This window comes from Molossus molossus, unplaced genomic scaffold, assembly GCF_014108415.1.
Source record: "Molossus molossus isolate mMolMol1 unplaced genomic scaffold, mMolMol1.p scaffold_m16_p_11, whole genome shotgun sequence".
Taxonomy (NCBI): Eukaryota; Metazoa; Chordata; class Mammalia; order Chiroptera; family Molossidae; genus Molossus; species Molossus molossus.
The window spans coordinates 47,428,580-47,452,483 of NW_023425346.1; the positions used below are offsets into that span (position 1 = coordinate 47,428,580).

At 36.2% G+C, this 23,904-nt stretch overlaps 1 protein-coding gene across 5 annotated transcripts in view; it reads right to left on the reverse strand.

The window, feature by feature from the left end:
- Positions 1 to 23,904, reverse strand: part of SCN9A (sodium voltage-gated channel alpha subunit 9) — an 87,022-nt gene that overhangs the window by 24,222 nt on the left and 38,896 nt on the right. For all 5 annotated transcript variants that reach the window (XM_036253709.1, XM_036253710.1, XM_036253707.1 and 2 more), the window contains one exon: positions 7,561 to 7,681. In XM_036253709.1, coding sequence (XP_036109602.1) covers positions 7,561 to 7,681 — 121 coding nt within the window. The remainder of the gene's footprint in view (positions 1 to 7,560; positions 7,682 to 23,904) is intronic.

Genomic DNA, 23,904 nt, shown 5'->3' on the forward strand with positions numbered 1-23,904 from the left:
TTTTTGGAAAACGAGTGGTTAAACATTTACTTGAACACCCTGGGACCGGTGGAAGAAGAGAAAACTGTGAAGGAGAAAGAGACAGAGATGCAGGAGTGGGAGAGAGGGTCCAGAGCTGTGGAACCAGAGAATCGGGTGTCCAAGCTTCACGGAGGACTGTGAACAGAGCCCGGCCCAAGAGAGGCCCAGAAAGAGAGTGACTGAACATTATAAAAATAAAACAAAATAAAGTTGATTAAAGAAAAAAAGAAAAAAAAAAACAACCAGAACAACTTGGAAGTAAACAAAGAATTTTAGAAAGAGGAACTACATTTAATCCCTCGTCTAAGATTTTTTAGATAAAAACCCTCCTTGGGAGGGAAGGCAGGAGGTGGGAGAGCACTCTGCAGACCCTTGTGTCAGAAGTTTGCAAGTGAAGCAATTGAAAAAAACAAATGTCTTTTCTATAAACCAATATATTTACAAAATATCAAGCCTCTCAAATAGTAACTTCATATGATCACAAACTGTATGTGCCAAAAGAACAAAACTGGAATTCTCTTGGTGAACTACAATGGTTTAGACAATGTCTTGTAGCTTCTTCCATAATTCAACTAGTTTATTGACCCAGTTTAACATGTGGTATCTCCTTGCACTTTAATTTCCAACTTTATAGAAATATAGCAAGCAATGATTTTTCCCCAGAGTCTCTGGTGTTTTTGCTATCATGTATATTTTATGTGTTTCTGGCTTTTCTCCCTGAAGCCTCTACGTTCCCAGAAGGCTAAGCCTGTGCCCTTTCTTTCTGCTCACAGTACTTCCTCTAGTCCCATAGATGGTTTAATACGTGGTGTATAGTTGACCGAAGGTATAACCTCCCCCCAAAAGTTCTAAAATCATATAAGAATTAGTCATGATCTGAAAGGTCATATCTCTGTGAATTTTAGAATTTACACAAAGATTGGATTAAAAAAAAAAAAAACCCACACAGGGCAAATGGAAAATATACACCTGACTTCAGTTATCCAACATTAATTATAGTTCATATGACCTCCTATCTGAAAGAATGTATCTTCATTATTTTTAAAATAATCATCTTATATCTCAAATACATTAGTAAAGAGAAAAATATTTTTAAATGATGTGGAAAAATAGTAAAAGGGTAGAGCCAAACATTGACTCCCAGCTCTCTTTCAGGGCAAAAGAAAACACCAAAACAATTGGAAAACTATATGATGGAATTTGGTTTTATATTAACTTAATGCTTGAGACTTTAGAATTTATCTTAAACTTGAAAACAAAGATCTCATGCAAAAACAAAATTCATCTGCCTCAAGTATAATTACCAGAGGAGAAAGTTATCCCTTTGGTTAAGAAGATTTTACTAACTGGGATTTATTTTTGTCAGTCTTAAAATTGAAGAGAAATATGATCCTTGGTTGAAGCAAGAAAATTGGAACTATGCATTCCAATTAGAAAAGTAAGACAACATTTTAAAATCTGGGATGAAGCCCTGGCCAGTTTGTCTCAGCGGTTAAAGCGTCGGCCTGCGGTCCGGAGAGACTCGGGTTCGGTTCCCGCTAAGGGCACGTACTTCGGTTGCAGTTTGTCCCCAGCCCTGGTTGGTTGTGCGGGTGGCAGCCACTCGATGTGTCCCTTTCACGTCGATGTTTCTCTCTCTCTCTCCCTTCCTCTCTCTCCCTTCCACTCTATCTGTACAAAAAATGGAAAAATATCCTCGGGTGAGGATAAAAAAAAATAATAATAAATAAAATAAAATAAAATCTGGGATGAAGGTCCATAAATACTGCCCTCAGGAATTATCACGCTCAGAGAGTTTCTCTTATTTTGTGGTGGGAGGGCTAGACTGCTTGTCCGGTTTTTACACAAGGGCTCTTCCCAAGAGATTTCAAACCCAGCTTGTTAGCTACATTATCACACCTTTTTATTTTTTAAAATATGTTTTTATTGATTTTTTAGAGAGAGAGGAAGAGAGAGAGAGAAACACTGATTGGCTGCCTCTTGCACACTCCCTACTGGGGACTGAGCCTGCAACCTGGGCATGTGCCCTGACCGGGAATCGAACTGGTGACCTCTTAGTGCATGGTTTGATGCTCAACCACTGATGCACACCAGCTTCACACCTTCTTTTTTAAAAGGACTATTGCCCTGGCCGGATTGGCTCAGCGGTTAGAGCGTCGGCCTGTGGTCCGGAGAGACCCGGGTTCGGTTCCCGCTAAGGGCACGTACTTCGGTTGCAGTTTGTCCCCGGCCCTGGTTGGTCGTGCGGGTGGCAGCCACTCGATGTGTCCCTTCACGTCGATGTTTCTCTCTCTCTCTCTCTCTCTCTCTCTCTTCCTCTCTCTCCCTCCCACTCTATCTGTACAAAAAATGGAAAAATATCCTCAGGTGAGGATAAAAAAAAAAAAAAGGACTATTAATTAAATGTGAACATAACAGAGAACCTTTTAACATTTTAATAGATCCCCTAGGGTAAACAATATTGCTTTGGGTCCTTTCATTTATTTGCTCTTGTGCTCCATTACATAACGTTTATACTGGGTTTCATCATGCTAAACCAATGCATTAAAATAATAAAGAAAACATTGACCTCTTCCAAGACAGATTACCCATGAATAAAAATGTAGTAGCATGATTAGTATAATTAAAGTAAAAATTTCATTAGAAAAATAAGTCATTTTTTCACCACCTCTTAAAAATTTCTTGAAAATTTCTAAACCCTCTAAAACAAGTGTTTTCACCACATTTTCTATCCAATAAAAAGTACAAAGAAGTTGGTTATTGCATTATTAAAGTTAGAAGTAGTTATTAGTTATTTTATAGGAAGTTGATGAACACAGAACATTGTGGGGAAGATGTTGAATTGGCTCTTCCTAAGAAATTAACAAAAAATACATTCTTTTAAGGACAAAATGGTATCCATCTTACAGCCTGGCCCCGTTTTTGTAATCTACTAACATAAACCAAGCAGAAGCAGAGTCATGTCAGGTTCATAATTATAGGTTGCCAAGACTTGAAGAGTTAAGGATAGTGAGGAAGAGTGCCAGATCTAGGGAAGGAGGCTGAATTCTTGAACAGTAAAGCTAATGGAACAGAACTAAGGAAGGTGAAGAGGAGGAGCAAGATGTGAAATAATCAAGTGATAGTCATGAAGTTGAAAAAAGGATCCATGGATGTGAGACAATAAACAACAAATTCAGTTTAACATTCATTTTCACTGATTTATTTATCACATTTCCTTCGGTTTTTCTGCCACTTTTCATGTAACAAAAATGCTGGAGGCCAAATGCTGCTCTAAATGGGCACTGGTTCTAGCTCAGCTCCTGTAGACCAATCATGAACTGAACATTAAGAGTCATTTCCAATGTAAGTGAATAAGTTCCTGATTTCCCATCCTGACAAGACCACTCATTTGAAGTCTTCATGTGGAAATTATTTATATCTAATTTCTGGGGCCCCAAAGTTGGAGTCATTTTTTACTCTTTTCTTTCACACCCTACATCCAATCCATCTGCAAATTCCTTCAGCTTTCACTTCAAAATATTATCAGAATTTCATATCTCACCATCCCCAATACTAACACACTAGTCTAAACTCCCATCATCTCTCACATGGATTACTGCAGGAACATCCAACTTCTGCTCTTGTTATCTACCCATTCACTCTTTCTTTTTTGTTAATCTTCACCAGAGGATATTTTTCCATTGATTTTTAGATAGAGTGGAAGGGAGGGAGAGGGAGAGAGAAAGAGAGAGAGAGAAAAAGAAACATTGATGTGGGAGAGACACATCGATTGGCTGCCTCCCACACAACCCCAACCAGGGCCAGGGATCGAACCTGTAAGCCAGGTGCATGCCCTTGACTGGGAATTGAACACATAACCCTTTGGTTCAAGGGCCAACACTGTAACTACTGAGCCAAACCAGTCAGGGTCCATTCACTCTTTTTAAAATTTTATATTTATTGTTGAAAGTATTACAAATATCTCCCCCTTTTACCTCCATTGATCCTCTCCCTCCCAACTCCAATCCTCCCCCAGCCCTTCACTGCATTATTGTCTGTACGCATTCACTCTTATGATGGCAATTTGTGGGACTGTGAAATGAGATGCTTATAATACCCTTCACAGCTCTTATGATCTGACCTCTACTATATCTCTAACCTCAAGTTTTCCATTCTTCTCATCTCTCAATCTGTTCTATTCATAGTAGTCCCTTGACTTTCTCAAATGTTGTGCATAATCCCATCTCAGGGCACGTGCCTTCATTACTCTGCCTAAACGACTCTTCCTTCATATATTTGCATGGCCCACTTCAATTTTCTCCAGGTCTCCGATCAAATGTTACCTTTTTAGAAAGACCTTCTCTGATCACTCTCTATATATGATGGTTCCTACCCCTCCCCTTTTCTTTTCACTTCTCCACAGTCCAGCAAGTCCAATGAGTTCAAAGTCTCTAGTAGAGCATAGCTGCCCAGTGTGATGTGACTGAGACATGTGTGTTCCCTCAGTAAATTTCTTGTCTTAAAATATATATTTATCACTTTACTTAAATTTGTATTGAGGTAAATCATACCTCAGTATAATATTATACAGTTTAGTACACACATTTTAAATATATATATAGATATATGTACTCAAGTAACAGTCACCTAGGTCACAATGTAATATTTCTAGCACCCACAAAGCACTCTCATGCTCTTTCCAAATATGTCCCCATAAAGGTAAACTACCAGCTTGACTCCCACCTCTGCAGATTAATTTTTGCCTGCTCTTCTTTGTTTGCTGCCAGCTTTACTGAGATATAATTGGCAATTAAAGTTGTATATGTGTCAAGTGTACAACTTAATGCTTTGATTTAAGTACACATTATAAAATAATCACCATAAGCAAGGTTATTAACATACTCATCACCTCATATAGTTACCAAATTCTTCTTTTTTCTATGGTGAGAACATTTAAGATTTACCTTCTTATCAAATTTCAAGTATACAATACAGTATTGTTAACTATAGTCACATTGTTGTACATTAGAATGTGCTCATGTTGCATAACTGAAACTTCAGCCCTCAGTAAATTTTTAATGGTCAAGGCCAGAGTTCATTTGAAAATGCATTTCTATTATATCTGTTATATACTAGACATTTTAGAAGTTATTAATACTTTCAAAGCATTCTCACTGGTGGTTTGCTGGATTAAAATAATTTTTGTAAAATTCTATATCAGTAAGACAGCACCTACAGTGTGAAATAGCTCAGCATTAACACATTCTGTAGAAGGTTTAAGTTTTTCTAAAGCTTTTACCTGATTTGAAGCCATAATTTGGTTGACAAGCCTACTTCTTTCTAGTTATCCTAGAATTTTAAGTCAGAGTCATTCATAAAATGGGTAAAGAGAATCTTGGTATCATCTGTACAAAAATATAGGTTTACATTGTACTAATCAATTAAGAAGCAGGTAATATATGATCGAATTCCTAAAGTCCTTTAACATGAACCCTTCTAAAAACAGCTCTATATGTTTTACTAATGGTGCAGCAAAAACACAAAATTTCTATCAACTGGGTGCCACAGTCATTTGCTTCTCCCATAAAACAAGATTTGGCTTGTATTGAAAGAAAATTCATGCACCCATGGTAGGTTATAGATATCTTTATTTGCCAGTCATTTCATTTATTGCATGAGTGTTAAAGAAAACTATTTTCAAAAGTCTTGGAGAATAAAAGCAAGTCAATAATTTCTATAAAAAATATTGATGTAGAGGGTAAGCCCATGAGTAGATAGTGAGTTTTTATATCAATGTCATCATAGCTTCTACATAGGATTGTTAACAAAATAAATAAGCTAGTCAGAGAAAGACAAGTATCACATAATCTCACTTATTTGTGGAATCTAATGAACAAATTAGACTGATGAACAAAATAGTTTCAGAGATACTGAAGTGGGGAACAGACTGACAAACCTCAGAGGGGAAGTGGGCAGGAAGAGATAAACCAAAGAACTTATATGCACATATATATAACCAATGGACACAGACAACAGTGCACTGAAGGTGGGGGTGGGGGAGGGGAGGGAGAGGGGAGAAGTGTGTCAATGGGGAAAAAATGAGTGACATCTGTAATCCTTTCAACAATAAAGATAAATTATTTTAAAAAGGGAAGGAGAAAGAAGACAGGTACTGTGCTAATTAATTTATGCATAATCTCATGTAGTCTTCTTAATAGTCCCATGATGTGGATATGATTTTCTATCCACCTTACAGATGAGGTATCAGATTTTAAAATGTGTTCCAGTTTTCACAGGGCTTCAAATCTTTTGCTTTATGTTATTGTATTGTACTGCAACCCTACTCTAGGTTTGTGTTTTTATTTAGATGATACAATACTTGCTTAGAAAATACCACATAATATATTTTTCTAGGTTAAGTTCAAATATACTGCTTTGAATAAAGTCCCTGAAAAATTGTAGGGGTAGTAAGAGATTCAGTTAGGCAGAAAATGAAAAGGAGAGAAAGGAGATACTGTTAGAAAAGAATAGATGGAGGCCAAAAGCAAAGGGCTTCATATGCCAAGTTAAGGACTTCAGGTTTTATCCTATAGATCAATGGTTTTCAAATTTTAGTCTGCATCAGAATGCACTGGAGCACTTGGATAGTATCCCCAGAGTTTCTGATCAACTTGAGACTAGAAAGGAAGAGATCAGGACTGACTCACAGTCCTTAGCTTGAGAGGCAGGATGGATCATGATGTCAGTAATGAGATGAAGACCGAAGGAAGTAGTCAATGGGGAGAACCCACTAAAGTTTGCTTTGAACTTATTAAACTTGAGATATTTAAAGGCAACAGGTAATGGAGAGTTGTACGCAGATCAGAACTCAACAGTAAGGCAGAAGTAAAGATAATGATATGAATCAACAGCACAGAAATGGCTGTTCAAGTTATGGTCATGGATGAAAAATGTTAGGGCTAGAAGATAAAGCATCAAAATGCTGCAGCATCATTATTTAAGGGATGTGCATAAAACCAGTCACTAAAAAAAAAAAAAAAAAAAAAAAAAGAGGAAAGAAACTCAGAATTCTCAGAGATGTCAAAGAAGAACACAGGTACAGCATGGCCTATGAAATGAAGTAAATGAAGACTATTGAGACAGACTCTGGTCAGTAGGATTAAAAGGTTTACTGAGACTTCACACATAGCTTTAACTTTTGATAAAAAAAGACAATAGTACCATCTATCTCATTAAATTGTATTCTAAAGGTTCCATGGAGCTGGAAACATGAATTAAGGATCTAAATGAAAAGTACAAACATCCTACAGTGAGTAGGGTGCTTCACAGTGTAACATACTGTCATTGTAAGTCATTGTTAGCAGAGTATCGTAAGGATAAAAACAGAAGCTTAGAAAGCTCCAATGACTTGCCCTTGGTCACAGAGTTGTGACTCACTCAACATGGAATGGAGTAGTCTGACTTCTTACTAAACAACCCCAGTTAAGTATTAGGATTAAGATGAAACCCAAAATACTAATAAATGAATGCTAACCAAAGTCTTGATTTTTCTCTTACCGTCGGTGAAACAGGCCTCTGGCTCATCTGGATTCACAGGTTCAGCTTCTGCTTCTTCTCCTTCTCCTGGCACTGGGTTGTCAATTGTGCTACACTCAGAGGAACTTGACCGGTTCAGTCTCTAAAAACAAATTCACCACCCACCAGACAGTTCATTTAGAGTTCACTCAAACCTTGCCTTTAAGCCATAATTAATAATCAGAGACATGCAAACTGTTATGAAAAAATATTAACAGCATGATGACCATAAAAACAAACACACAGAGGTCAAGTAACCTTACAATGCATCTATGCTTGATCTATCTACACATCCTGTGAAATGTAAATTTTATTATTTGTATTATGCTAATAAGTATTTAGACATAATTAGCATAAGACAGTATTTTAATGTAAACTATAGCAATTGCAAAGTATTGGCCACATTTTTGTTTTACGTTTGATGGAAATTTCTGTGTACCAATAATTATTTTAGGACAACCAAGACGCTAACAGCAATAACATACAAGTGCCAAATTGCCAACATCTGATCATTGAAAGGTCAACTCTGACAGTTGGCAAAAAACACTTGTTGATACTTAAAATTTTTGAATAAAAATAAAACATTTAAAATGAACTCCAAACATATTTACTCTATTATCTCATATTAGAATATGTATCAGGATGATATAGATAGAAGCCTTTCATTGAGACCAAAAAAGTCAAATATTATATTGGAATCAAGACACTAAAGACCATAGTGATTATCCCTTCCAACACCACCCATTTTAGTATAAAATTTCAGAGTCTAATGCTGAAATTTTATAGTATAATATAGTAGAAAAGATCATTACGTATCATTTAAAATGTCGAGATAGTGGCTACTAAAGTGAGCACCACATGCAAACTCTGAAACAAAGATTCAATGAAATTAAACATGGCCAACTAACACATGAGAGAAATGAAGTCATTGTCATTATGATCACATAACTGATCATAACACAAGCAAGGTTTTCCCACCCAGAACTTTATGAACACACATGACGTTTACACACATACACATACACAGACATTTTTAGAAAAAAATACATACAGCAATTGTAGCAAAACTCTTGTCAATTTTTCCTAATACTGTTTTATAAGGGGTAGAGCAGCACATCAATGGAAGAGTTCATTTTCATTTTCATTTGCTAAATAACATGTGAATATTGAAAACTACTAGTTATTACAGCACATACTTCTCATATTAGGATTACGGCTTTACTTTTGCTTAGAATTGTTAAAAAATTCAAGTGCTAAAAGTGAGGAAATTTTCATTTCAGTTAATTAATTATTCAATCTATTTATTTGCATTAATATCAGAGACCCAATCTAAAATATTAATTTTTAGAGATTGACTTGGAAGCTAAGAGTGTACTTTATGGGTACCACATTTAATTCTCAGTGCTATTTTCATCACACAGTATTCAACATCAGTGAAAAAGGCATTGATAATGTATTGTACATGATGAATGATGTAAGCAAAGTTCTCTTCATAACAGGAGTAAAGAATGACAAATACCCTATTAAAGTAATACTTCTAATCTATGTTGGCATAGAGGCATTATTTTTACCAGGCCAGAAAGTTATAATAATACCAGTTATGAACAGTATTAGTATAAAATTTTATTTAAAAAGCAGGTTATTTAAACTGATTGAATTCATCTAAAATTACTTTAAAATAAAGGCAATAGAAGTTAATTATGACTGAATATTCTGTAAGACTTAGGTTATAAAACATACATTACTCCAGGAAATAATGAGAAAACTTATAATTAATAATATGTCCTATTGTGCCAATTACCACACACACACACACACACACACACACACACACACACATCAACAACATCAAGTACTATGTGTAAAAGACTACAATTATTTGATGTCCTTAGTTCTTAACCTCTCAGCTGCGCATGAACTGCCACCAGGAAAATGAAAGACAAGACCTGTGATTCTATGGAGATGAGACCAAATCCTTCAATCCTGAAAAAGAATTATTAGCCTGGATTTTGAGGTAAATCTATGGAGAGAATTGCTGATGGGAAGAATACAAAGCCCCTCCCGCTATTAGCCAAAATATTGATAACTATAATGGTTATGATAGTTATTTCTCAGCTGGTAACAACTTTTAAATAAAATGATTCTGATTGGCAGAATCCGGCTTAGCTTAAATCAATGAACACATCTTCAATATTTGATTTTCCCACTGTTCAAAAGAACATTAACAAAGAAGACTTATGCCAACTTAATTTATAAGCAAGTAAAAGTTAAGATGATTTTGTGGGGTGTATGCTGTCATTGAAACCATCCCCCCATAGTTTTTATGGCAATTTTTTGTCAATTAAATTCAGAGTTTGGTTCAGACTTTAAATCATAAATGACAGTTATTCAATGTTATTCCTCACTGGGACATAAATTATCAAAATATTTAACATAACCACAAATAATTTGTATTACAGGACAAATTATTTTGGCTCTCAAAATTTATGTTCAGACTGTTTTTGGAAAGTCAATGGTTTTCTGAGAATGCACTAAATATTCACACAGTAATTTATGTGCATGCTCTAGTTAATATAGACAGTTTAGTTTTAATCTATTCAGCCTTTAAATTAAGTACTTATTAAAGTATAAGTTTCTTTAAAAGGGTCCAAAAAGGGTGCCTTTACATAGAAAGACTAACATCTATAACAAAAATTTTCTCTTTAAGAAAAAATTCATTTAATTCTCTTAGCAGGCATTGATTGTTAGATTAAGTATTAAATCTTCTTTTATTCTTGTTTAGTGTACAAAGATCATGTTAATTTTATGTAATTATATAAGTATTTTCATGTCTATAAACTTAATCTTTGGTTATTTACTTTCCTTTCTTACGATTTTAGAATTGGTAAAATAAGTATACTATACTGAAAGCAGTGAAATAAATACTTTAGAATAAAAAATGTTCCCTTTGATATTATAAATAGGTCATTTAGAAATTTTTATGTACATTTTATTTTTAATCAAAATAATATATTTTTGCTTGTTATTTCTTTGATTGTAGACAAAAATAACATTTTTAATCTTTCACACTCCATACAAGTAAAAGTGTAAACATAGGACCATAGAGGCAGACTCACTAGCATAGGAATAGGATGTATATGCCATAGTTAGTATTCCTGCCTTTTTATTGAATACTAATATTGACTGTAGGTACTTTCTAAAATATTGTTATTCTTCACATGAAACCTATATACTTGAATCAAAAATTTTAAATGTACAAAGGTATATAGTAAAAAATACCCATATCCCCCACTTTGCCTGATTCTATTCCCTTGAGGTAACTACTATATTATATATATATATACTGTATACACACACACACACACACAGGATGGGGCAAAGTAGGTTTACAGTTGTTCATATGGAAGATAATACAATAATTAATGAACAGTAATAAAAGAATAAATTCTGTGTTTCACATGCTCACAACTATAACCCTGCTCTTGCCCCACCCTGGGGCCCATCTTTCCATGTTCTTCAATGTGCCTCCATCAATGCTGAAGGAGTTTGGAACTGTCCCTGATCTTCATTATAAACTTAAGTAGCTATCTAAGCAGCCCGCTTTAATTACTGAAAATATGATCAAATTAAAAGCTTTGTTATTTTTCATGATTCTCCTTTTCATTGCCTTGACAGTATATTTCCTATAACACTGCATATGAGTAGAGACTATTAAATATAGATGTCATCAGAGAAATTACCCTAACCTGGTCACTTAGAAATGTAGTATTCACATTTTCTGAGACAGGCAATCACATTGGAAGGCGCTTTCATGCTAGTATGGATAGTGGTTAATGCCAACTGGTCATTTCTTGTTTTGAGAGGTATGAAGTAGGATTATCTAATAACCTCATAATCTGGCCCTCAAAAGCAGAAAAACATCAAACATATAGCAACAACCAGTGTACTCAAAGAGGATGGCTGGCCTTGAAAACATTCCAAAGAAGTTGTATTTAAAGTATGTACTATAAGACTGTTTGCTTCATATAACAAAAGATATTCTTTGAGCAGAGAGTCTAGAATAGTTATTTCACCTGAACATCGAAACAAGACACACGGAGGACAGCAAGAGGGGCTGAGAGAAGCAAGTCCAAAGAAAGGGATAGGCATCGGTGAGAAAAAAAATTATGAGAGATATCAGTGATACTAAATTGTATGTCAATAAGCAAGGAAGACATTTTTAAAATAGATAAATTTTTATTGATTTTTTAGAGAGTGAGGGAGAGATAGAAACATCAATGTGAGAGAGAAACATCTGTCAGCTGCCTCCTGCATACCCCCACTGGGGATGGAGCCTGCAACCCGGGCAAGTGTCCTGACCAGGAATTGAACTGGGACCTCTCAGTCCATGATGGACAACTCTCAATTCACTGAGCCACACCGGTCAGATGAGAAGGACTTTTTTAAAAAAATTGAAATCTCTACTACCCATCTTTTCATTTATAGCCTAATTTTACAAATGGTAACTATAACAAGGGCCATGGATTATCAAGGAGTCAAAATAGTGTAAAGTTCAGAATAAAGGATCAAAGGACCTTTAGCGAGGAATCCCACACAGAGAGCTGCTCTGCTTTGTGTACGAGTCCAGTGTTTCTAACTTCACCACTCTAACATGAAAGAACTTGAATATTAAATGTTTTCTGGTTTAGAATCAAAATGTGCTTTTCTCTCACCTTTTTTTTGCCTTCTATGGAAATGCACAGATCCTGTCATCTGTGGGTTAGCAGGAGAAGGGCTGTGGATGAGAAAACGCTGTTTGGAGTTGCTGTCTAGGCATGTTACAGCATGACAAGGCTGCTACGCCCGGAGTCAGGACACTGACATAAAGACGGGAGCTTCATTGTCCTGCTCCAAGTGTCCATTCTGATTTTCCAGGGACACTTTTTAAAATAACTGCTTAGAGTTGGGCAAGAGACAGTGACATCTGCGCCAACCACTTTATAAGTGACAGGACTTGCTACCCTGCTTTCTATCCCGTTCACCCTTGTCCCGGGATGGAGGGCTGCCTCTCCCCCAGCTCACTGTGTTGCAACTCCCACACCTTCTCCCCTCCCCCTTTCTGGGGTTTGTAAGTAATAAATATTGTGACTTAAAAAATAATTTTTTATTATCTTTTTAGCCTTTTAAAAATTGGGGATTGCCAAAGTATAGCATAGGGAATATAGTCAATAATATTGTAATAACTATGTATGGTGCCAGGCGGGTACTAGACTTATGGGGGAATCACTTCATAAATTATATGCTGTACATCTGAAACTAACATAAAATAATATAGACAGTCAACTGTAATTGACAAATAAATACTATAGATTACTTATGATATTACTACTTGCATTTTTCATCTTGAGTGTAATAGTTTGTTTCTATACATGATTTGGATTTCTGAGCCCCTCAAGGTTCCTCCAGTCCTTTTCTGGTCTCTTTGAAATTTCTCAAGGTTCTTTAAAAATTTTTTAAAGGTAATGCCCCAATAGATAACATTGTTTTAAAAAGAAGTCCCAAGTTAAAAAGTGCTCCAGATAACTTCATCAACGAAAATTCAATACTATTTTCCTCTCTGTTAGTCTAGATTTTCACTTTATTGCTACTAAATTTAGCAGAATATCATCAGTCTATTTACTAGTCACAATAAACTCTTGGCTCACATTAGATTTATAAGCAACTATAATTTCAGCACTCTTTCTGACAACTTTTTTTTGTGTGTGTGTGGTACGTGCCCCTAGCGGGAACCGAACCCAGGACTCTCTAGTCCACAGGCTGACGCTCAACCGCTGAGCCAAACTGGCCAGGGCCCAGCTCTCTTTCAAATAAAGGGTTAAGAATGAGGACTTTCTCCTTTCCTAGTGTTCTTGCTACCAGAGAAACTGTATAGGCTTTTTGGAAACAGCTGCTCATTCAGCAGGAAATCTACAAACAGTTCCATCACAGGGTCAGCGTGGTGCATGGCACTGGATGTTGAAAAACAAATGAGGTCAAATCTTGACCACCATAAGGGAATTTATAAATAAAGCCAATGATTTCACCAAGAGTTCTTAGTTTTCCCAGAATCCTCTACCCAGGGCACTTTCTATTCAATAACATGACAATTAAGGTGACTAATAGATAAGATCTTGAAGGCAGAACCAACCAACCAAACAAACAGAAATATAGCAAAGTTTGCTCATGTAAGAAGGTTGAACTGCTTAGAGATTTCTCATGCAGATCCGACAGTATTATCCTGAAGCTTCTTTCCAACAGAAAGAAAAGCAGCCTCATCAACGAGTTCTCGCAGTTTAAAGCCACTGGCAACGGCATGCAAAGGCCCTGTGCACTAACACAGAACTGCTTTTTAAGTGGCTGGAATAAGTGGATCAAATCAGAAAAAAAGTCTTAAAAACTTTAGAAGCAAACATTTAACAGTTTTACTGAGGCCTGCTAGAAAATTGCAACCGATGAGCAAATAAGGACCGGAACAGAGGCAGACATGGCAGTAAAGCATGAGGTAACATTTTAAGACTCTAAGACTCAAGCTCAATAAATATTATTTATAACTTTTAAAAACCAGAATGACAAAAACAAAAAACCTACCTATACATTGAATGATTAATGCTATCCTCTAAACTTACTCAAAATGAGGAAAGACAAGAAAAGATAAATTCCAATGAATGAAACAATTACAAGTTTTTTTTTACACATGTGAATTTCTAGTATTGAAAATGCAATATAAAATGATAAAATATATCTTTCTCAATCTTTATATAGGCAGCTTCTGCCAAAGAAGAGTAATATATTTCAAGTCATTCTGCACAACTGAAATATCCAGAGAATGACCATTTGGTAACATGTACCCCATGTTTTGTAACAGCAGTTTGGTGAAATGTAAATAGTAATAATAATTTAGAAATTAAACACACATGTATATTTCTGGAAACAGTTTTCTCAAAGATTGAGTTTCACCTGTACATACATAGATAGTATCGTCTATGTATGCATCTCTTAGGTACTAGAGAAGAGGTTTACTATATTCTGAAATAAAAGTTTTTTGTTTAAGAATATTGCCTCTAAATCACATAAAGTTGAACTAGAAAAATATGTATTTTATGTAAGAGCACCTTTAAAATTAACTTCAAGTAAACTGGAAGAATAATATGTTGTTTTTTTAATTGGAAACTAGTAGTATTATCTGTACAACATCTCAATTTCAGGATAAAGTTTTGCTTTCATCATTGCACAATGGAAAAATAATACAAACATCCCAACAATGACAGAGGGACTAAAAGTATAAACTGGATTATAAAAACGGGGCAAAATTCTTATTAACATACACTTCTCTCCGCCACCCAAGGAACTATTAGAGTTCTGTCATCCAATAAGATACAGTAAAATTAAAACAAAATATTATATCTGGGTGGTGTATTTTCTACACTTGTTAAAAATATTAGATAAGGCCATTCATATTAATGTTTCTAATTTTAGGGAAAGTATGTTATATCTTATTGACAGACTTTGTGTTCACTTCATAATATGTTAATTAAACCTCTTATCTTCGTGAGGCTACTCTGCATATCTCCTTATACAACCTATACATAATCAGAAACTTATTCTCATCAATGAGTAGTATTGCTTTTCCAATCAAATTAAGCTTTCCAGCACTTATAACTCATTTTGTAGGCGGAGCCTAGTAAATTATTGATACATTTTATATATGATCAAATAATAACCAAATGTTAATTACTGAATTGATTAAAGAAATAGAAATCTAGTTATCACTGTGCTTAAAATCATTTCACATGTACTGAATTTGGCCTAGAAGCTGGGTTCTTTGGTTCTGTCCCAACTTTCTAGATGTGTATTTAGAAAGCGGCTTATTTGTATGATGAGACATTTCCTTATCTGTAAATACAGGTCTAGCATTAGAATGGTCCTTTTCTTTTCTAAGATTTTATGTTTGTGCCTAAAATACTTCTCCCACAAAAACTGTTTCTTCATATAGTTTTAATTTACTGAACTTAAATATGACAATTTTTTCCAGCTTTACACAGCTATGATTGACATATAACACGGTGTAAGTTTAAGGTGTACAAGGTGATGACTTGCTACGGGTATGTATTTTGGGAGATGTCTACCACAGTAAGGTTAGTTAATACATCATTCACCTCACATAGTTAGCATTGTTGCTGTGGTTGTTATGGTGAGAACAGTACAGCTTTACTCTCACAGTAGTCATGTGACAATTTAATGTGATGTGTATCTCTACACATGCAGCTTAAATTATCAGGCAAGTTGATGAGACTTTCCAATTAAATGCTGCTTCAATGGCCTCTGTTACATTTGTTATCTTACTACTTTTATAATCTATCAAAAAAAAAATCTATAGATCATGCATTTGAAATCACCTAAGGAGATGAGCGAAAGGTCAAGAAACTCATCAAGAGCATAACAAAAAATGATGGAACTGCCCCAGAGACAAGCTGTGATGTCAGTCCTTCTATAGAACAATCATATGTCTATGTTTCCACTTCCTTGCAATGGGTCAGGCAGAACAATTTTGTAGCTGAAGAGCATGCATGACACTGAAAAAAATATCATACAAGTATGATTTTTTTTTTTAAGGTAACCTGTGTAAAAGTGGTCACACATGTCTCTGCCTGGTTAAAAGCACAGAGCTGCCTCCTTGATTGATCCAGTTTGTTTCTACCCCTGTGAGAAGTAGAAGGTTAGGTACCGAAGGTTAGAAATACAGCGTGATGATTTTAAATCGATTGATTTAAAATACTGAAGGTCACACACCTGTAAATGGAAATGAGTGATGTTTCACAATACCTGTCATATGCTCAATATGGAGCAATATAATTGAAACACAGTACTAAGATTAAATATCTTTTAACATAGATTGAAAAATAATGAAATGAACAGTTATATAATTCTGTTATTTAGAAGAAGTTAAAAACTATAATGTACTAAGACAATCCTTTGTATTGTTTGCTCTTTATAAGAAGATTTAACATAAGCGAGTCTCAGTATTGGAGTGGGATGAGAGTCAGAGTGTAGTTTATAAAAGCATATTTTGAAAGTAGCATTTTTAGTTATTTTTCATTATCATATTTATTTAATTTTTATATTTCAAACAGCATGACAGGAAACGTGTTTTCAAATTAGTCAAAATAAAAAGAAACGCTAATTTAGATATGTCAAACTAAATTTTTATTGTTTTTAGACACATGAGCAAATTCAATAAAGATGAAAGATTTTAAAAATAATTTAGAACCAATTTTCAAAAAATAAATGGTCTAAGTAAAATTCTATGGGAGTGTTTTGTTTTTGTAAGAATCTATACATAAAGAATAGGATCAAATGTTAGCTTCCCCCAAAGGTATACTTGTAACTAATCCCCAAATCTTACTAAGTCAAATGTATTTCTAAATAAAGTATTTTGTTTTATAAAATGCAATAATGAAAATAAATCAAAACTGCCTTCAACTGCCTTTTTGAGAGAAAAAAAACTATAAACAATTTAAAGCAGTAGACCTGATAACAATGTAATTAAAATTATTATATAGTAAAAGGATAAAACATTTAACCGAGATGACTAAAAATATCTATACAATCAATAAAATGAATGCATTTAATAACAAGTAAGCACACTGAAGTTTCTCCAAAGATGATGTTATTCAAAATGAATACTGAATAGATAGATGAATGGGTGGATGGATAAATGAATGAGCAAATCAGGTGAACAATATGAATGTGTTCCTCTGCCTGAGATTTCCTTCCCCACCACATTCACCCAATGAGTTCATCTCCATCCCTCAGGCTCTGGCTTAAGTGCCACCTCCTGTCACAGGCCTTCAACCTGACATATCCCTGACTCAATGCATTCTCAATGGACTGGCTTATTATTCTGATATGGAATGTGCTTGTTCTGCTCTATGTTATATTATTGAAGTAGACTATAACCTAATAAATTATCATTAAGGAGGATTAGAAACTGAACATGAATCAGCAAATGCACAATACCACGATAACAGAAAATGTGATCCCGAATTGCAACATTACAGGGATATAATTAAAAATACCTAAATTCCTATTCACTCTCTTGACTTTCTATGATGGTTAAAGCTTGGCATTCAAATTCAAATGGACACCCCAGAAACATCAGTAAGTAACCAGCATCATATCTTGTCATCTTTTAGCATGTTAGTCATCAGTAGGTACAGATTAGTAATATCCACTTTTCAGGGTTGTTATAGGAGGAAAGTTACGAAGTGTAGGTGAAAGTGGCTAATGTATGCATTTTCTCCTTGGTCTCCTCGAGGCTTCCTTCTTTTAGGGCGTTGTCTCATCCAAGTTACACCCCTAGAAGAGGGGAGGGAGAGCCTGCCCCCGGTGAACAGCTGTCAGGGAACAAAGGCCTAACCTTGCTTCAGTTTGGGAGGACTCCACAGCGCCATCCCAAAGCCAGAGATGCGCAGAGGATCGGCCAAGGCCTCTGCTGTAAGTACGGAGCTCTCTCTGCAGCTTTCCCTCCACCTAGTCATCTGTTCCCCTTACTTCCTACAACGTTGCTCCTGGGAACACTACCGGCAAAGCCTCTTACACAAAGATTTCTCCCAGAGTTGGTTTCTCAGGGACCCTGACCTCAGACTGACTCTCTGTGTAAGCCCACAGTGAATACAAGTTAACATACAAAATTCCAACCTGTCTACAACTCTGACTTCTCTTCTTAAGACTGTTTCCAAATACCTACTGTTGAGCATCACTCAGCCATCCTGCAAGTTGCTAACAATTAAGATACACACAAATTAAAATGCTTCTTCCCTACTCCCTAAATTTTCTCTGCCCCCTGTATCTTTCTAATAGCATCAATAGCTATCTGGTTTTCTAAGCCAAACCTTTTGTTTTAAGTCAATTTCACCCCACTGAACTCCTAACCCTGGTACTCTCGAATATGAACTTATTTGGAAACAGGGATTTTGCAGATGTAGTCACATTAAGATGTGGTCATTAGGGTGGACCCTAATGCAATAGAATTAGTGTCCTTATAAGAAGACACAGACACGTAGGGAGAATGCCACGTGGCGACAGAAGCAGAGATCAGAGTGAAGTAGCTACAAGCCATGGAAGGCCAAGGACTGAGGCCCACCTCTAGAAGCTAGAGAAAAAGCAAGAAAGGACCCTCCCCAGAACCGTCAGAGAGAGCACTCGCCCCGCTGACACCTCCAAGTCAGACTTCTAGCCTCTAGAACTGGCAGAGAAGAAGTTTCTGTTGCATAAAGCCACTAAGCTTGTGATACTTGGTATGGCAGCCCCAGGAAAATAAAACACCCTTTGAAACAGCTCACAACTCATACATCCAGGCCTTAAGGAAGCCCTTATATTTAAATTTGCAAATGTCAGAGTTTATCCCCACCTGCTGCCTCCCTCTTTCTTCGCTGGACCCCTCATCAGCTGTCCTTTGGAGAGTTGCAATAGCTTCCCATCCTCACCTTTCTCTCCTGCTGAGTTTTATTACACCTCAATGCCATTTTCTTTAAAAGCACAAAACAAGACCTCAGAGCTTCCTCTTTGTGTTAAGTAAAAATAAACATATTTCAATTTTTTGTCATGTACATCAAGCCATATCTGGCTCCAACCTACCTCTGTGACCTAATACCTCCCACCAGACCATCCTCGCCTGCATTTATTTAATAGGCCTTTTTGCATCTGGATGCTTCCACCCCTGCCAGTGCCCTCTTTACTTCCACCAGAAAGGTTTCTGTCTCTTCCTCTCATTTCCTCTTTTCCATTCTCATTCTCTCTCTCCCCCTCTCCCTTCCTCCCTACCTTCCACCCTCCGTCCCTCCCACCCTCCATCCCTCCCTCTCCTGATCTGCCTGATAAATTCTCTTTTTACTATAAAACATACTTCAAGTGCCATCTCCTCTGTGAAGTAATCCTATTTATTTTCAAGATTCATTACCCCATCCTGTATCCTGCCACAATATTCTAAAACTCCATTTTAATTTTTTATACGTTTAATTATAATCTTGCTTTACTCTATAGCGCTTAAGACAGTGCCAGAGACAAAGAAGACCTTCAGCCTACATTCGCTGAAGGAATGAGCACTGGTGACACCATGTCTTTCTGGTGTCTGGCAGGTACACAGTAACAAGCAGGTGCTCAGGACGTGTGAGCCAAAAAGGGATTATTGATGATTTCTAGAAAAAGTACTGAGATGTACTCCTTTGCAATTTCTTCTCCCACAGTGATCAAGTAAATGAAAGGCTTATATGGACTTTGCTTCCTTTTGGAAAATATGTGGCATTCGTGTGTTTGCAGTGTTTTGAGTGACGCTTTTGAAGGAAGAACGTTTGATGATATAAAATTTGAAGCATTCTTTGACCTCCTTTCTCCAAGGATCTCAGGTAGCTCCATCACGACTTTGAAACAATATTTCAAAACAATACAGAACTATTAAGTAAAGTTAAGTATCTGCATTTGTCTTGAGAAGAAATGAATGGGGGGTTTTTCTGTGAGGAAATTTTTACACAGGATGTTTTCCTCCCTGCTGAGTACACAAAATGAGCAAATTCTCTTAAGCTGGTGTTGAGAAGTGGATACATTTGTCAGAAGAGCAGTCAAGGAGGCTTGGGTGTAAGATTCACAGCCAGTGAAGAAGCTTCTCTGAGCTGTAGGTGTCAGCACTGTATACTTCATGTGCTTTACCATTACCGGAGGCTCTTACATTTTTAAATATTTGGAGAAATACATAGGGTACCTTTAATGTTGTTCTCTAAAATTTACATACACTTCCAAATCAATGTTACAATTCCACAACATGGCTCGATGTTTTTCATCTTTAAAGCAGAGAAGGAAGTAATCTCTAATAGCTACAAACAAAGGGAATGTCTCTTAACCTTCTAAGAATGAGTTCTTCGTTTTTAAAAATTAATTATTAATTTAGTTTTTTAGAGCTTTCAAGTTTGAGGCTTGGCACAATCAGAAAAAAAAAAAAGAACTACACTTCCTAAGGATTTAGTTAAGCCAGATGCCAATCACATTAAATTACTGCAGCTGGGTGAAGGAATTTTTCTTCCTAAGCAACTGTTAGCACAATGCCTGGAGCATAGTAGACCTCACTAAATATTTAATGAATAAATGGGTGCATTTCGTGCTTCAGTTAAAGCTCATAATAACGAAGGGCTTCACTGCTAATAGTGCAAAGCTGTGCACTGTGTTTTTGATGTGTGCCCTGTGTTTACAGGGCCACACTGGCCACAGGAGAGGCTGATTCTGAGAGGGACCGTGGGTCTAGCGTCTGTGTTCCGAGCAGCAGGGAAAGGAATCTATTCTCACGGGTCCCCACGAGATGACAGCATTTCTTTCTCGATTCTGAGACAAACGTCGTCTTCCAGGAAATATGGATGTTCTATTGCCAATAATTTCTTCACAATTGTTTAAGATATTTTACTTGACACTTTATTTGAACTCACACTTTGGTCATTTTCTGGTAAGATGCTGTATTATAAAATATTTTTCTTCAGACTGGAGTGTATATTTAACTATCTGTCAGGACAAAAAATCTGCCTATCTGAGAGCTGGTACTAGAAGATGGAAAAGTCTTCACAGAATATACTGGGGAAATAATTGGATACTTGGCTATGAAAGATAGCTTTTTTTTTTTTTTTGGATGTGGAGGGGGAAAGAGAGGGTTATCAAAGGTCAAAGATGTTCTCTCCCTTTGTTCAAAATGCAGGTTCTTACACAGCCCCTGAATAGAGATAACGATATCTCAGAAACCTGGATCAAAACAAGCCGGGGGGTGAGTCTAGGTTCATTTCCCTTGACAACTCAATCCATCACAGGGGCCACTGGGAACACTGCAGATAAAGATGCTGAGGTTGCATCATGACTTAGGCAGGGAGAGTTCAAAGGATGTGGCTGATAATGGAGAAAATAAAATGGAATTAAGCATTGTTAAGAAAGTCACTTAAAATAGAGTTGGGAGGCCACTGAGGAAGTGGGACCTGTGTGTATCTCATGCATCAGTTCTCAGAACTGCTATTAAGTTGCTAACCTCTTGTTAAACTCAGCTTAAGGCAAAACCATAAACATCCAGGAAGAGCAACGCTGCCTGGACTTGACTTCCTCCTGGTAGTTTCTGCCAAACTCACTTGCATATTGGAAGTAACCAATCCCAGTTACTCTAGCCAGCAATCCTTCATTTGAATGAAGGACCAAAATGGGAAATGCACTTGTGGTTTTTCCTTTATAAACTCTGCCTTTCTTTGTTCTCTTCAGAGCACAACTTGGATTACTACCCCAATCTGTGCCTACAGGATTTCGATCCTTTTTGCTCAAATTAATGTTTATTGTAAACCTGTTCTTTGGTGAACATGTCCCAGAAGAGTCATTTGTTATAAGCTCCCTGTGTGTCTTTACACACTAAAATTGTGAACCACTGATTTACATCACGCTACCTCTCTCTACTTTAATCAGTAGTAAATAGCTCCTGACAGTGTGTATGTGACTACTCAGTCTCATACCCACAGTAAGTGTCAATTGGGCATGTCCTCTCCAACAGGCACTCATCTAATTATTATTAACATAAACTATTTCATCTTCATTACAATTTTAATTTGCAAATAAAGAAACAAAAAAGGGGGGCTTGAAATTGCCCAAGATCATGGAGTTAGTTTATCAGAACTAGGATTTAGGGCAAGTATTCTAAACATACATTAAGGTACTGTTTAAGACTTAATCTAAATGTATTGAATCAGGCATTCCTTTCTGTTAGGTCATCAAGATGTGCCTCTTGGGCAAGGTTCTTCAAGAACGTGGCAATCACTGTTTCAATGATATTTCAGGCATAAAAAGTTGGAAAAGTTACAAAGGAGGGAATAAGCAGCTTAAAAATCTGGGAACTCAAGTGGGAGTTGAAGATTGGGGGAATTAGGGCAGGGAAGTTGGCAAGGAAGGGTAACAGAAACACTTGAAAGAAAATCGGCATTTTTAGTGGTTCAAACTGAGGAACAAAACCAAAACCAAGTGGTAGCTAGGAACATTTCACGCTCAGGAAACTTGGGAGAAGCCATAGACACAGGGTTTCATAGTTGGTGACAACTTAGTATTATCTCTAAGCTCTAACAAACTACCTGCAAATCTTGAGCTTTTATTATTTCTCAAGTCCAGCGTATAGTCAGATAGGTTGGAATGTATTCAAGATGACACTTTGAGAAATGTCATGGAAAATTTCCCATAAAGAAGCACAAACTCTCAAAGTCCATACTTTTAAATCTGATCTTCTTTTAGATGATGATGATGATGAATTCAGTAGTAAACACCAAAAAACCCACACACCTTTTGAATTTTGGTATATTACTTCTTCCATGTAAGGTTTTAAAAATAAAATATTTTTTCTTTCTTTTTGAAATATGTTTTTATTGATTTTTTAAAAAAATTTTTTGAGAGAGTGAGAGGAAGGGAGAGAGAGATAGAAACATCGATGTGAGAAAGAAACACTGATCCACTGCCTCCTGCACGTTCCCTACTGGGAACTGAGCCTGCAATCCAAGCATGCGCCCCGACCAGGAATCGAACTGGGACCTCTCAGTCCATGGGGGACATGCAATCCACTGAGCTACACTGGCCAGACTAAAATATTTTATTTCTTACCTTGTCTATTGCTTTGGCAATAATTTCCTTGTCTACTTAGAAACATATACTCCTAATTTATTTAATCGTCTATTCCCTGAATAAGTATTGAGCAATTACTATGTACCTAGTACTGTTCATATCACCAGGACATGTGCACACGCGCGTGCGCACACACATACACACACACACAAACACAGCAGTGTATCTTTATTCTAAAATCCAGTATAAATTCATGGAGGTCAGATTTAACATTGAGTTAAGCAGATAGAAGGCATTCGGTAAATACCCATCAATTACTTTCAAATGTGATCCAAAGAAAGGGAAAATATTAAAGTGATACCTTGCAAGTTTAAATAGAAGCCATTAAGTGCTCTGTCATAAAAATCACTTATGATTATTATATTCCATATTAATAAAATATAGCTCAGTAATACTTTGAATATATGCAACCCAGTGTGGGGATTGAGTATACTAAAATGTTTCAATAGGAGATTTCTGTTTTCAGTGAATTTATAGTACTCTGATGCATATAATCATTTCTCAAAATAATTAAAATATAAGACTAAATAATAAATCCAGGAGGAAGAATAATATTGTGTGGGGTTCAAAATGAGGAGAAATCACATCTGCTTGAGGAGAAATTAGGAAAGATGAAATAGCACCCTTTTTGAG